At 39.3% G+C, this 16,672-nt stretch overlaps 1 protein-coding gene across 9 annotated transcripts in view; it reads right to left on the reverse strand.

Moving 5' to 3' along the window:
- Positions 1-16,672, reverse strand: part of MARCHF1 (membrane associated ring-CH-type finger 1) — a 973,853-nt gene that overhangs the window by 351,173 nt on the left and 606,008 nt on the right. For 7 of the 9 annotated variants that reach the window (XM_051831701.3, XM_051831697.3, XM_070047279.2 and 4 more), the window contains one exon: positions 16,467-16,615. The exons of the other annotated variants lie outside the window; for them this stretch is intronic. In XM_051831701.3, the coding sequence (XP_051687661.3) occupies positions 16,467-16,577 (111 nt within the window). In that variant the 5' untranslated portion in view covers positions 16,578-16,615. The remainder of the gene's footprint in view (positions 1-16,466; positions 16,616-16,672) is intronic. 9 annotated transcript variants of the gene reach the window in all.

Below are 16,672 nucleotides of genomic sequence, written 5' to 3' on the forward strand. Positions count from 1 at the left end.
AAGAAAAGCCTACAAGCATAGTGGCAGATATTAACACATCTCTGTAACTTATAAAACAAGCAGAAAATATCAGTAAAGTCACAGTTGATGTGAAAAACATAACAAATGATCTGATTTATATAAAACACTATTCCAAACAATTGCAAAATGCACATTCAAGTACACATTGGCTATTCACCAAAATTATCATTTGAGGAGAGACAAGACTTCAGAAGACTGAAATTGGGGTCAGCACTGTGGTATAGAGGTTAAACTACCATCTGTGATGTGGGCATCCCACATGGGCACTGATTCAAACTCCCCGCTAAGGCACCTGGGAAAGCAATGGGAGATGGCCCAAGTACTTGAGCTCCTGCACCCACGTGGAAGACATGGAAGAAACTCTTGGCTCCAGACCCACCCCACTCTGGCTGTTTTACCCATTTGGGGAGTGAATCAGCAGGTGGAAGATTCTCACTTATTTCTCTCTCTCTCTCTTTCTGTGAATTCTTCCTTTCAAATAATCTTTAAAAAACAAAAAAGTCAAAATCAATAAGATGATAAATAGAATAATTCTCCAAAGATTGCAAGCTAAGAAACATACTTTTAATATTGGCTAAAAACAGAAGTACAAAAATATTTTTAATCAAATAATAATTAAGATATCATTTATCTGGCCGGCGCAATGGCTCACTAGGCTAATCCTCCGCCTTGCGGCGCCGGCACACCGGATTCTGTCCCGGTTGCCCCTCTTCCAGGCCAGCTCTCTGCTGTGGCCCAGGAGTGCAGTGGAGGATGGCCCAAGTGCTTGGGCCCTGCACCCCATGGGAGACCAGGATAAGTACCTGGCTCCTGCCATCGGATCAGTGTGGTGCACTGGCCGCGGCGGCCATTGGAGGGTGAACCAATGGCAAAGGAAGACCTTTCTCTCTGTCTCTCTCTCTCTCACTGTCCACTCTGCCTGTCAAAAAAAAAAAAAAAGATATCATTTATCACATAGATAGTATAATGAGAACTACACTTCGATGGAAATTAACATCCTGAAAATGTACCTATAATAAAAAGTTGATATTCAATGATTTATGTACTTTGCTCAAGAAATTAGAAATAATGAATTGAACTCAAAATAAGTGGAGGAAAGATAATTATTCATAGAAAGAACAACACAGTTTTTATTAAAGGAACAAGGAGTAGGACAATGGAATTAATTTTCTAGTTAATGAAAGTTGGTTCCAGAACAAACATGGATTGCATGAATATTCACATACAGAAAAATGAATTTTGATCTCTACTTAGCATGCCCCAAGATGAACTCAAAGTGCATCACAGAACTGCATATGAAAGTTGAGGAAAAACACAGTAGTAAACTTGTGTGATTTTTGGGCAGGCAGTGATTTCTTAGCTACAACAGTAGCAACATAAGCAACGAAAGAGAATATTGATGAATTAGACTTCATCAAGTGAAAAACTTTTGCCCTATAAAGGACACCATCAATAAAGTGAAAAGATAGCCAAAAACAGAGAAAATGGGGGACCTGTAACCAGAGATAAAATGAACTCTGCAACTCAGTAATAAAAAGATAGTTGAGTAGATATTTCTTGCAAGAAAAGATGTGGATGGTTAACTGACACATGAAAAAACATTCACAGTCATCCATCATTAGGGAAATCAAAATCAAAATAATGATGAGATGCTACATTATACCAATCTGGATGAATGTAATCCAAAGGAAGTACACTAAAAATGTTCAAGGGAATGTAAAGAAATTGAAACTCTCAGGCATTCCTAGTAGGAATCTGAAATGGGCCAGTCACCATAGAAAATGGTTCCACAATTCCTTAAATTCTTAAATTCAGAGTTGCAATTTGATCAATCAATTCAACTCATAAATATGTCATCAGGAAAATGAAAACATATATTCCTATTAAAAACTGGTGTTCCAATGTTATTTGTGTGACAATAAGTCTGGAAAGTAGCATTTTTGGACAAATAATTTTTTTAATCACAACTCTGCATTTACATTTGTGTAATATAATCAATGTGCTCTTTAACCCCTAATGAGAAAACTCCTGCAGTAAGACTAAGTAAAAGAATATCTTTTTCCATTAAGTTTGTCTCTTTAAAGAAATTGACATGCAAGAGGTGGTGGAAGAAGAGGTGAATACATGGAGTGCAGATGATTTCTGGAGCAGTAAAAGCACTCTGTATGACACTGTCATTGCAGAAACATGTTATAAACTTGTCCAAACACACAGAATGTAAACACCAAGAATGAGCCTAATGTACACTACAGACTTTGGGTGATACTGATGTGTCACTCTAGGTTCATCAGTGACAACAGACGTATCATTCTGGTAGGGGCTGTTGATAACTGCAGAAGGCTACATGTGTGTTAGGACCAAGGGAATATGGGAAATCTCTGTACCTTCTGCTCAATATTGCCTTGAATCTAAAATTGCCTTAAAATTAAATATACTTTTAAAAAAGCAATTAAAGTAGGCTGGTATCAGTGGAGCCTAATCATCAACTATTCTATAAAATACAGTTAATGATATGGCTGTACGCTTTGCAAATACAGTAATGCAAATAGCAGCACTGATTTTTAAATGTATTTGCACATAGTGAGTGGCAGTAATATCAACAATGTTGTGCACATTGAGTAGTGCCAGTTTGTCTAATTTCCATAGGTGAAATTTCTCAACCCATGAAAACAAGACAATTGTTTTTTGTTCACAGTCTCATTGCAATGTGTGTAATAAAATTTGGTTGGGATGACAATTTGTCTGTAGAAGTTGACATATTGGTAACTGCAATGTAAAAGCTATTTCATTTTTTATCTTTAAAGAATTACTGGATTGTTAAATTAAATTTTATTCCTGTAGGCTACATCAGACACATAGAAACCAGGTGTCTAAGTTCCTGTATCTGCATACCAGTTCCTGGTTTCTTAATGCAGAAACACCAGAGCCGTATTCATGGATTCTTTCACCTAATAATTACAGTTGACAATTACTATGGCAATATAAAAATAATTTAACGGGTCATCAACTAGGAGGTAGCTTTTGGCTTTTAACCTGAGGAATTTGCTTCTTATGCTGAACAGACATTTTGCTGGATGGTATTGTGCTAAACAGTAAAAACAAATTAAGCCTAGAAAAGAGAATCATTAAACACCCTTATCTCTTCCCCCAGAAAGTAGAATTATAAATATCCATGAGGACAAGCAGCCAGCCCTGCGATCAAGTCTGTCTCCTGTATATCTGCCTATCAGATCCTGACGAGGTACCTGTGCAAAATGTTTACTCCAGACTGCTTTCCGATCTGTGAAATAGGAAATATAATCGCTATATTAGAGGTCTGTTTTGAGAATTACATATGATAGATAGATAGATATAAAGGAAGGAAAGAAGGAAGGAAGGAAGGAAGGAAGGAAGGAAGGAAGGAAGGAAGGGTGGGAGGGATAGAGGGACCGGAGCTGGCATCTCATATGAGCACTGGTTCAAGTCCCTGCTGTTTGACTTCCGATGATCCAGCTCCCTGCTAACGTGCCTGGGAAAGCAGTGGAAGATGGCCCAAGTGGTTGGGTCCCTGCCACCCATCAGGGAGACCCGGATGGAATTAGATTCTTGGCTTCAGCCTATCCCTGGCCTTTGCAGCCATTTGAATCAGTGGATGTAAGATCTCTGCTTCCCCCACCACCCATGTAACTCTGCCTTTCAAATAAATGAAAAAAATCTTTAAAACACATGACAGATGTAAGAAATTCATAGATAAATGTAGCTAGGTATCTTAGCTGGCAAAATAAGTGTTTAATAAATGGGTTAAATATGAGTCTGAATTAAGCCTATTTTAATGAAGTCAGTATTTTTTTGAGCATATTCTTTGCAGCATAAATGACTGCATGGATTCAACAATTAGATTTACTAGCAGAGAAAACCAACAGGTTACTTAACTCTCCCTTCAACAAAGTGGGAATGCTGTCCATTTCTCCTAAAGCCATGGTGAGGATTAAAGGAGAGGGGGGAGGGGGGAGGGGAAGAGGGAGAGGATCTTCCATCTTCTGGTTCACTCCCCAAATGGCTGCAACAGCCTGGCTGGGCCCAGCCAAAGCCAGGCGCCAGAAGCTTCTTCCAGCCACATTAGCAGGGAGTTGGATCAGCAGTAGAGCAGCCGGGACTCAATCAGCGCCCATATGGAATGCCGGCATCACAGGCAGCGGCTTTACCTACTATGCCCCAACGTCAGACCCCAGGACTGGGTCTTTTAAAAAATATTTTATATTTGCTCGTTAGGATGGTGTCTGGCACATGGCTGAGTCTCCATAAAGGAGGGAAATGAATGAACAGAACCCTTTCTAAGCTGGTCATTACTGTGCCTCTGGTGTTCCCAATACAGATCTATTCCAGCACTCATTTCCTTCGTGATTCATTTACCTGTTTTTTCTTTCCACAATGGGCAGACCTGGACCTTAACGATATCCAACACTAGACACTAAACAATGTAAACATGAGGCAGTGCAAAATGTAGTGGTGGTTGGTAAAGGCCTTAGAACCTGTGTGCTGCAGACATGAATCAGTAGAGCAGTTGTCTTAGGCTAAGGACCATCCTGTTATATCATGTAACTGTCAAGTATTTATAGGAATAAAACATTCTCTAGCAAACAACACACTAGACAGCTTTAGGGTTCTGAGTTCTTGTTTTATCACTTTTCCACTTTTTCTTAACCTTAGTTTCCCCATCTGTACACTGGCAACAATAATACATACATTCAGAACTACCATGATATTTTGGGGTAAATTTCCAAACTCTTTGGCATGGAGTAGGCATTAAAAAACTATTCTTGGGGCCGGTGCTATGGCGGTTATCTGGGGAGTGAACCATCAGATGGAAGACCTCTCTCTCTCTCTCTCTGGCTCTACCTCTCTCTGTAACTCTTTCAAATAAATAAAACAAATCTTTAAAAGAACTATTCTTGTATCATTATTGTACTCTGAGATGAAACATTTTTATGAAGACTCAATTTATGTCCCTTGTCTTTTGAGTAAGATTTGGTGCATGGTAGTAACTCTGGATTTCGCTGCCCCTTTCTGATAGGTCCCATTTATTTCCAGTTACCATTGTTGTTCAGGGTCAAACCCAAGCTGCTTCAACAAATATCAGGCTAATGGTGTGGTCTGATCCCTTTTCATGAAGCAAAACAACATTCTCATGGTCAAAGATAAGGAAGAAAACTTTGCAATCTGTGAGTGGGGAGAAACAATGTATCTCAATTCCATGTAGGCAAGTGGGGTGGGGTGGGATGGGGATCTTCTATTTGGCTGTATACAATTCTTCCCATTGGACTTCAAACAACGAAATCAGGATATTTAAAAATTAATGTGGGATGGGCATTTGGCATAACAGTTAAGCTGCTACTTGCGTGCCACATCCTACATTGGATTACCCAGTGAGCTCTGCTCTTAGCTCTGCTCCTGATTCCAGCTTCCTGCTAATGCATACCCTGGGAGGCAGCAGGTGATGGCTCAAGTGTTTGGGTCCCTGCCACCCACTTGAGAGAACTGGATTGAGTTCTTGGCTCCTGACTTTGGCTTAGCCCAACCCCAGCTGTTACATGCATTTGGGTAGTGAATCGGTAGATGGGACATCTCCCTTTCTCTCCCTCTCTCCTTCTCTCCCTCTGTCCCTCTATCCCTCCCTCCCTCTCTCTCTCCCTTTCAAATAAATAAAAGTAAAAATATAAGCCATGTATTCCAAATTTTATGCAGATTAAAGAATTAATCAACTACCAAAAATTCACTATTTCTGAGGTATTCAGTTTAATTTATATCTACATTAAGCACACACACGTGAGATATTTGGATAAAGAACAGCTGTGAATATGCTCTTGTGACTTTATTCCATAGAGAAATAGATAACTTCATGCGAGGAACATTTTTAAATCAATTATTAGTGTTGTGAATAATCATGTTTTGACATTGCTCACTAACTCTACAATGAAAGTTAACACACTCTGTTCAGTGGCACAGTGAAGGTAATTTTGTCTCACGATGTGATGTCTGAAGTGCCTGTTTCCCTCTTGCATTCTTCAACTCAATCTGTTCCCATAACAACCGTGTGGATAGATTTTTGATGATTCTACTTTCTTACAAAGACCGAAGCTCTCGAGAGGCATTTTGTCTTTCACTTAATTCCATTCATTTGTTTTAGATAGTTATTCTAATAAAAATTTAGATTCCATTCACCATTGCCTTTGACAGCTTATAATAAAGGCTTTATAATAGCAATTGAAAACAGTGGTACATGATCAAATACAAAAGAATTAAAAGAAGGAAGAAAAATGAGGTGCTAAAGTGTCCCTGAAAACTCTGCACCTTGACCTAATTTATTTGCAGAATGCATGAAGGCCACTACACAATAAAAAAAAATGGCCCATGTGTTCAGAGACTCAAAGAAATAAGGATGAGCCTATTGAAAATAAGTCAATAGGTCTAATGAGAAACGTAATATACTCTACCTTCTCTTTATTTACCTCTTAGTGGGTTTCCAAGAGAGGCTCTGGCTGTAGAGTAATACTGATCCATTTGCTATAGGCAGATGCATGATTTCCCTTAGCCTTGTATTAAACTAAAAGTATATGAGAATAATTGGGAAAATAATAAGGAAGATGTCTTTGGTTATTGTTTATTGGTAAATTAAATTCTTTAAAAGGACAATTTCATGTTTCATTGTATTATGTATTGAGAAAGCTATCTGTAAAGTTTTAGATTCTTACTAAAGGCAGAGTGCAATTTTTATAATAATAATTTTAGTTTCAAAAATTGCAATTATTTATTTTGTCCACAGAAAAATTTCACTATTTTTTGATCTTTAAGAATAGTCCTTTTGGAGTTGGCATACTGGTGTAATGGGTTAAGCCACTGCAATGCTGGAATCCCAAATGGGCATGGGTTCAAGTCCCGGTTGCTCCACTTCCAATCCAGCTCCCTGCTAATGCACCTGGGAAAGCAGTGGAAGATGGCCAAAGTATTTGGGCCCCTGTACCCACATGGGAGACCTGGATGAAGCTCCTGGCTCTTGGTTTTGGTCTGCCGAGTACCAGCTGTTGTAGTTATGTGGGGGAGTAAACCACTTGCTGGAGATCTCTCTCTCTGTCTCTCCCTCTCTCTCTGTAATTCTGCTTTTCAAATAGATAAAACAAATTTTATAAAATAATACTTTTCTAATAGCAGATATTATCCACCCACTTCATACTTCATTTTTACAATGTTTTAAAGCTGCTGGAGTTTCTAATAAGCAGCAGTACTGCCAAGAGTTGTTGTTCTAATAACAACAGTACAGCACCACCAGCAAAGCTAATGACAGTAAGATTCTTTGATTAACACATACAGATTGCTATTGGTTGAGTAGGACTTATCCACCAAAATTAAGGCAGATGTTTAAACTCTGATACTTTAATGTTAATGGCTGATGGGTTAGGGGTGAAGACTTGATCTAATTATGAGAGCTGAGAGGCGGGACTGGTGGGAGGTCCTTAGGCCACTGGGGACTTGCACTTGGAGGGTGGATCTCAAGAAGGTTGATTATTTGAGTTGAAGTTCTACTTAGCTCTTCTCTCTGCTTCCTGGTTCACCGTATGATTGTTCCTTTGCAGCACCAAGACCAGCCTCCACCAGGCAATAGACTGTGAGACCACCAGATCTTGAACTGCCACCTCCAAGCTAAAGGTCGAAATAAACATTTTCCTTCCTAAGAAGTTCCTCTGGGGTACTTTCAAGTAATGACAAGTGGACTAACACACTGTCTTGAAAAGAAGTCAAGATAAAAGCACATAATGTTCAGCCACAATTTTTCACAAGCTTAACCAGTGGAATTTTAACTTTTAGCACAATTATTATACTTTGAAGATAAAAGGTTATTTGCAAGAAAATCAATCATGACTCTCTCTATCTGCTTATTTCATTAATAAATATTTATCAGACTGGGGAAGAAGGTGTTTTATCCAGTAGCAGACATTTTGACTTATTAAATATGCATTACCAGTAAATTATGCCTTATTTCTGCAGATAATTTATAGCATATTGGGAAAATCTTGGGCTTTAAAATGAGAGAACTCAGGCTCTCTGATGTTCCTTTTTCACTTGATAACAGGGATAGTTATTTTACTTTTTTAAAAAGACATAATGTTAATACACCCTATATTCACAGGCTTAATTTGCCACTAATCATAATATTCAACAAATAAAAAGCAGGAAGACCATAATTCTGCAAGAGTACAGTCAAGGGCTAAAAACGACAATCATATCCCAAAGTGATCATTTCGTGTATATATATATGTATATATGTATGTATACATATATTTTACATATATACATATATACATATGATACTTATCTTTTTGAGACTGGCTTATTTCACTAAGCATAATGGTTTCCAGTTGCATCATTTTGTTGCAAAAGACAGGATTTCATTCTTTTTTTATGGCTGAGTATTTCATTTGTGTTGTACATAAATATCAACTTCTTGCAATAAGTGTGTTACATAACTTATAATAAGCATGACTTGAATTAACTAAATTTATAACAATACTTTAAAAATGTTTTTAATTGACATAATGATAGTACATATTTATCTGTTTCAATATTTGCAGATATTGTATAATGATCATTCCATAGTAATTGATATATCCATCATCTTAAATCACACTGATCATCAGGGAAACACCAATCAAAACCAGAGATATTACCTCATTCTAGTCAGAAGGGCCATTATCAAAAAGACAAAAGACAACAAGGGCATGTGGGTGTGGAGAAAAACAGAACTCTTAGACACCTTCGGTGGGAATACAAATCAGCAGAGCCACTGCGGAAAACAGCTTGGAATTTCCTAAGAAAATAGATAAAAAATAAAACTACAATATGATTCACCTACTCCACTGCTGGATATACATATCCAAAGGAAATTAAATCAGCACACTGGGAAATAGCTGCATTCTCGTTTATTGCAGGACTATTCACAACACCTAGATAAGGAGTTTTCTTGTGGTGATCCCATTTCTAATCTCATTTGAATACCTAGTTGCAAAATTAAATCTGTTTTATGTGCCTTAGTATGAACTGTAAAGAAATAACGGACCTAAACTGCTTGGAAAATTGTAAAGTTTTATAAATAAGTATTTTATTAAAAGTCATTTTTTGAGTTTTCTGTGTATATATTATAAACTTCTGCTGGAGAGCTGTCTTATCTAAGCTGTCCTCTTAAGTCTTTTCTAAAGCATTTCAAGAGTCTCGTCCCCGGCCACGTTCTATAATGCCAGAAAGTGTGCAGAGATACACACTTGGAAGTGGAGTCACCTCTGTCAGACACATAAAGTGACACTCTGTCCTTCTTACCTAACCACAGTCTATTTATAGCCTCAAAAATTCATCATTGATTATAGGAGAGTAATTTTCTCTGGAGTCTTTGCTGACTTCTACAATGACATCTTTTAATCTCCCTAGTTTGATGTCCATAGATTTTTCAACTCTAATCCTTAAAAAAAAATCTTCCACCTTTTTATTTGACTCTTACGATCTCCTTTGCACTCATTCTAAGTTTGATATCGAAACTCTAATTTCATTACATAAATTGTTTAAGGGTATAGCCAGCATAAGATGTTTTTGCTAACAAGTTAAACTGAGTTTCAATAAGTTTAAAAGATTTCTTTCCTGCCATACAAAATGAGACACCTCAACTCCTTAGGTTATAATTTTGAATATATTTGATTAATAAGCAAAATCTCTTATACCTCTGAAGGTTTTTATTCATTTGAAAATTTATGCCAGTGCCGTGGTGCCCGCACCCCGGGTTCTAGTCCCGGTCGGGGCACTGGATTCTATCCCAGTTGCTCCTCTTCCAGTCCAACTCTCTGCTGTGGTCCAGGAAGGCAGTGGAGGATGGCCTAAGTGCTTGGGCCCCTGCACCCGCATGGGAGACCAGGAGGAAGCACCTGGCTCCTGGCTTCTGAACAGTGCAGTGCACCGGCTGTAGCAGCCACTTAGGGGGTGAACCAACGGAAGGAAGACCTTTCTCTCTGTTTCTCTCTCTCTCGCTGTCTAACTCTGCCTGTCAAAAAAAAAAAAAAAAAAAAAAAGAAAAAGAAAATTTTTAAAAATTTTATTTTGAAAGGGAAAGATAAATAGATAGATCAACTGATTGATCGTAGTTAGGGGTTTCCACCCACAGGTTCACTCCCTAAATGCTGGGGCTGGGGCTGGGGCTGGGGCTGGAGCTGGGGCTACGCCAGGCTGAATCTGGGAGCCAGGAGCTTTATCCAGGTCTCCAGCAAGGATGTTAACTACCCAGGGTACCTGAATCAGCGCCTGCTTCCTCCGGAATCAAGAGTGTATCTGGGACTTGACACCCAGGCACTCCAATATGGAATGTGGCCTCCCAAGTCGTATCTTCATTGCTGCATCAAATGGCTGCCCCAGAGAAATATTTTATTTGGAAGGCAGACAGGCAGAGATAGGGAAAGCTCCAATTTGCTGGTTCACTCTCAAATGCCTGTAATAGCTGTGGCTGGCTGCAAATTCCATCCAGGTTTCCCATGTTGGTGTTAGCAGCCCAGTGGCCCAATGACTGGAGCCAGTGCTACTCTCTCCCAGGGTTTTCTTTAGCAGAAAGCTGGAGTCAGGGTCTGGGTCCATGTTACTCTGATGTGGAATACAGGAATCCTAACTGGTGTCTTAACTACTAGGCCACGTGCCCAATCCCATTTTGAGAGATTTTAAACTGAATAAGTATTTTTATCAATTAAAAATAGGTCATGTGAATTTCCTTGTAGATCAAAAAGACACAATACTTCCAGGTAGGTAAGTTTTTAAAAGTATCAAGGTGGAAATGGCTGTGAAATTTACTCTATTTGTATATCAGTCAATAAACAATAGAAAATAATCTAATAGACATCTATAATGACGGATTTTAAAGAGTCTACTTGTATGCCATATCTGTGATAAATTATTTCATTTGGAATCTTTGTGTTTAGCCGAATATACAAATATATAATTCAAATAATGCCTGAAAGACAGAATAGAGTGATACTCTAGACTTAGATTGCTAGAACTAACAGAACCACAGCTTCACAGTTAATATACATGCTACTTGGGGCAGATTTTAAATTTCCTTATACTTCAGTGGCCCTATCCATAAAATGGGGACTATGATCATATGTACTTCATCAGAGTGCTGTGAATATTAAAAATGAAAATAGGTATAAAAAGCCTATAAGTGTTCCTGAAATATAATACTCAGCCATCATCATCACCATGATCTTCACCTTGGCCATCATTTAAACTAAAAGTTCTCAAATGCTCTGAGTGACAGCAGAGGAGCGATGATGAAGGCATGGCCACAAACAATGGATGCATAGGACGAGAGAGCTGTCTAAAGGGAGGGAACACCTCTGTGATGGAGGTGGGCTAAATGCTCTCAATTTTTCTATTGAGGACATGCTGGAAGACTGTGTTTCCCAATAATCCTGTAGATATGTTAGTGTATGCCCTAGGTTTCCAGCCAAGGTATCAGAACAGAAATGATGCATACCACTTCCAAAACCATGGAAGGCCCCTCACACTCCTCCCCTTCTCTGATAAACTCAGAAGCCATGTTTCTATTATGGTAACCACAGAGAGGGGAACATGGGTAACACATTCTTTACAGGAGAGACGAATCTGCATCAGATCACGTTGTGAGCAAAAGTAAACATTTACCACGATCAGACTGGGCAATTTCTGAGTTTAGCCTTAAAGCACCTGTCTTTAACTTTTTATAGTGGTTATGAAGCTACTGCTTCTCAACTCTAAACTCATTGATTTATAATCTGCTCAAGACGCTGATGTAGAACCATCAAATCAGATTTCTCTTTTTCTGTTTACCTTTCAGTTAGGTTCTGCCAATGCTAGGGAAAGAGGCAAGCAAAAGTCAGGAGAAGAGAAACAAGACTTGCTGCTGCTTGCACGCCTTCTGCTTCTACTGGTATCATCACCGCTCTGGAAGCAATGTAGGCTGGATCTAGTTTCTCAAACTCCCTGGACAATCACTGTTGCACCATCCTTGCCATCTAACTTGAGTATGTAAGGACTGAGATGGGCATCCCTTTAAGGGGTTCAGGCTCTAGGTCTGCGGGGTCCTCTGAACTCCTGAGGATCTTACAGCAGCTGATAGGCTCCCCCTTGGCAGTCTGGACAGGGACACAGTTCAGAGAGACCACTTAGCCAGGCTTTCAGATGCTAATAACGTCAGCCTCTCCCTTTGGCACTCTTTGTGTGGGTGACTGTTACTTCTCTTGCTATTAAGCTTGGGTAAGTTTTGGACTTTTCATATTTCTCATATCCAATTAAATAACCTTTAACATATTTATTTCCATTATAGTTTCTGGTGTGGTATTTGTTTTACTGACTAAACCTGAACTTTTACAAAATTCAAATGCACAAATTGATAGCCATGGTCTGTGCTACCATAAAGAAAATCTAAAAATAGGTGACATTTGTTTCATGGGGAAGTAAGGAGAGCAATTTCAGATGTACAAAGCCATCCACTGGCAAGTTATTTACCTGAAATAACCTGAAAGGTAGACAGGGGTTTTGTTGGGCTGCAACACTTGAAACAGCTCATAAAACAAAATCTTAGTAATGCATATTGACTATCGGGAACACTAAGCAAGATGTTGCAAGAGATTTATGAGCTAAGGGATTGATTGCTAGTATATAAAGACAGATATGAAGAGGAATAGTGAAAATCTAGAACATTTCAGGGCCTGCGGAAGAAACTGACAAGTGTTGGAGCATTACATAGATGTCATAGCCGAGCACAAAACATTCAGTGACAACTTGTAGCTGAATGAAGTGACTCAAGGCACATGGCGTGGTGGAAAGCCAGCATCCAGGAAGATGTTTCAGCTGGAAAAAGTGTCTCTAGACTACGAACAGGGCAAGGATGCGGTCCTTTCTCCTATTTTTCAAGCCAGTGTCAACTGGAGACAGAACTGTGAGAAGGGTCAGTTAAGAGCATCCAAGAAAGAACTTTACTAGTGACACGAACTGTCAGGAAGCAAATAGGTCAACATCCTATGAATATTTAAGGGAATTACTGTACTAAAATATCTTGCTCCCGGAAAAATAAACCTTAAATATTTAAGATTTAAAGCAACTCTTGGTCCCATAATCTCCCTCAAACAGGAAATATGATGTTAAGGCCATACAGCTCTCAAATAGGTATTTGACATTCGGACAAGGAGAACAGTGGAAAAGGGAAAACTTTGTGGAGAGCTGCATATCTGGAGGCTAGAGAGAACTACAGACAAGCATGACAGCCCTGGAACTGGGCCAGAACCTATTCAAGAGTCCTTCCTGACCTCCAGGTCAGGGAGACTTGGTCATATACATCTAGCAGGATATGGCCTGTGATGGCCATGGATGTCTGATCTTTTTCTCTTTCTAAGCATTTATTAGGTTTTCTGTATTGCTGTTCTTCCCTTGTATGTTGCAAGCAGGTCACAAAATGAAGTAATTTCTTCATGGGTAATTGCCTATCATCATCACTGATAGAGACGATGCAAAATCAGAGATCATGGACTTGAGCTGGCTCCAGGGCTAAAAGAGTTTTGCATTGTCACTTGAAGAGTAACAACCCTTTTTCATGAATACTTATTGACTATTTGGGGACTGAAAGGAGGACTATGGCAGAGATGGCCAGATGCTAATTTTAGCTCCTTTTCCAAGGTATATAGGAAGACAACATTTACCAGCCTCCCTTGCGATTCGGCTTGGACCATGAGATTAGACTCTGTCCAGTGGATGGTTGCCTATGCGTCTGACGCTGCTCCATAATGGCCCCTGTGCCACGGCCCACACAATCTCCTCCGTTTCTCCAGGGATTAAGAGGCTGTGTGCTTAGAAGGCACTATCGAAGTATGAAGAGAGTCTGCATCTTTAAATTCTTACTTCAACCTCCAAGGAGAGTTGCCCAACATGTATCAAGCTATCACAGGAGAAACAAAGATTTTATTTTGCTATTTTAAACACTTGAGATTCGGGGTGTAATATGTTACAATCGCTAGAGGATATTCCCTCCCAATATAGCATTAATTTCATTACTGGATTTAATTAAGTTGCTGATTTTATGTATTTCTTTCTCCTATAATTATATGAACAAGAAGAAAATAAGATGGTGTGGTGTGCTGGAATAAGCTTTGTCTTGAGAAGCCCGATTCCTAGTAATCCTTTTATCATTTATTAACTGACACTGGGAAAGTCAATTAATTTCTCTGGGCTATGGTACACATCTGCAAAATGAAGCTAATATTAGGTTACCCAATTAGACAGAAAGCCAGGCCATACGTTTGCTCAATATTTTCTATGATTTTTGCATGATGAGTCTATTAAATCGGAGGTAAGCACTAAAGCCACTTTAATGAAAGCACAGAAAAAATTTTGCTTAAAAATTTATATTTAGGCCGGTGCTGTGGCTCACTAGGCTAATCCTCCACCTAGCGGCGCCGGCACACCGGGTTCTAGTCCCGGTCGGGGCACCGGATTCTGTCCCGGTTGCCCCTCTTCCAGGCCAGCTCTCTGCTGTGGCCAGGGAGTGCAGTGGAGGATGGCCCAAGTGCTTGGGCCCTGCACCCCATGGGAGACCAGGAAAAGCACCTGGCTCCTGCCTTCGGATCAGCTCGGTGCGCCGGCCGCAGCGTGCCAGCCGTGGTGGCCATTGGAGGGTGAACCAACGGCAAAGGAAGACCTTTCTCTCTGTCTCTCTCTCACTATCCACTCTGACTGTCCAAAAAAATATATATATATTTAGTGCATGATTCCTGAGAAAATCTACCTGTGTGTACAAATAAGTTTATGGACAATATGTATTATGAAAAACTATACATGTAAATCAAATTTTTTGTACCAAAAAATAAACTTTTAATTCCATTTTCCCACAAGCTCTTTGAAGTTCCTTCTTATTTTTAACACATGCTTCAGTGGAACCCATTCCAAGTAGTCTTATTGAAAATCAAAACTTACAAAAGTTAAGTCGGAGTGAGGTGAGACGGTACAGGCGACCTTTCTAAGAATCTCTTCCCTAGAGCTTTGAGTGTCCTACAGCACAGCACACCTGTCCACGTATTCAGCTCCCCCAGCAGTCTCAGAGGACAGAATTTAAGGCACAGTCTTACAGCTATCATGCTCTGTCACCTGGAAGCCGAGTCCTTCCAATAGTTTCTCTTCGTGTCCACTTGATAATATGTATTCAAAAAGCTTCATTTCTGCATAAAGGTTTTGTTCTGAATATGTGTGCCTTCTGGATGCTCAGATGGTGAAATTCTACTGCTGCGAGGTGGAGTCTCTGGGTGGTGAGCAGTCATGAGTCTGGGATCTGCAGGAATGGGACTCACGCAGGAGCTGCGTGTTTCTTCCACCATGTGAGGAGACAGCCGGAAGGCACCACCACTGACTCAGACAACCCAGCTTTCACAGGACCACAAATACCCCAGCACCTTACGTCTCAGCCTTCAGAGCCAACGGGAACAGAATTCCGTGTTTATCAGCCACCACGTACTGTACATCAGCCCAAAGACATTCAAATAACAGACATTGTCATGGCAACCGGACAGAAAAACTTAAAAACTCAAATGGTTCTTTGCTTATATTTAATGATATGTTCATCAGCTAATAAAACAGGGTAATAAAAACACTTGTGTTATTATAAAATGGTAAAACAATAATTAAAATGCATCTAATGTCAGCTTATAGTTTGGAAACTGACTGGGATTTCGTTAAGTCAAAAACAAGAATATTACAACCAAAATCTGAACAAAGAGTATTTAAAACTCCTTTTGCTAATGAGATCTCTTCCTAAACACAAGGAAATAGTGGATAACTAAAACCAGGCATTCAGTATTAAAGCAGAAAATGAAACATTAAAACCATATATTTGGTTTAGTCTTCGAATTATTTTTGCCATGATTTAATTCACAATTTATTATGAAAATCTTAAGATTTGAAAAACCATCAGATTTTTTTTAGAAAAATACAGGAAAATGTAGAAGGCATCATTCTTATTTTTTTTAAATTATCTTTGAATAACTCTGTACTTGATTTTCCTCTACTATCTCCATTACACAGTGCAGAATTTAAGAGTATGAACTTTAATTTCAATATTTCTTTAAGGCAACATAACATAATAAATAGAGGATTCTTAAGTAAAGGCAACATAACATAATAAATAGAGGATTCTTAAGTAATAGAAAGAAAAATAGTTGCTTAAATTCCAGCATTGCATGGCATTAACATAGGTTTTAATGCCCACTAATTAACCTGAATCTATATGAGCAGTACAACATAAATGCAAATGTCACTGTAACAAAGAGCACTACTGACTGCAAGACGGCCCCGTGCCCACTCCCTCAGCATTGCGTTCACAGACGCGCCATTGTAAGGTGAAATAACTGTGCACTCACCAGCGTGGTGGTCTGTGCGGCCTCGGCCGGGTCCCCCGGGATGGCGGGAGTTCGCGTGTTGTTTGGGACTCTGTGAGGGTTACGGGCTATCGCTTCACACCAGCCCAACATTTTCTCCTTCCTCTTATCCCTTTTCAATTTCTGAAATTCTGAAAATAATTTACATTCCCTGAAACATGTTTCTTATTTTAGCTGTGCTTCGGAAA

Source organism: Oryctolagus cuniculus, chromosome 8, assembly GCF_051225735.1.
Source record: "Oryctolagus cuniculus isolate XC-2025 breed Fujian yellow rabbit chromosome 8, ASM5122573v1, whole genome shotgun sequence".
In the NCBI taxonomy this organism is placed as follows: Eukaryota; Metazoa; Chordata; class Mammalia; order Lagomorpha; family Leporidae; genus Oryctolagus; species Oryctolagus cuniculus.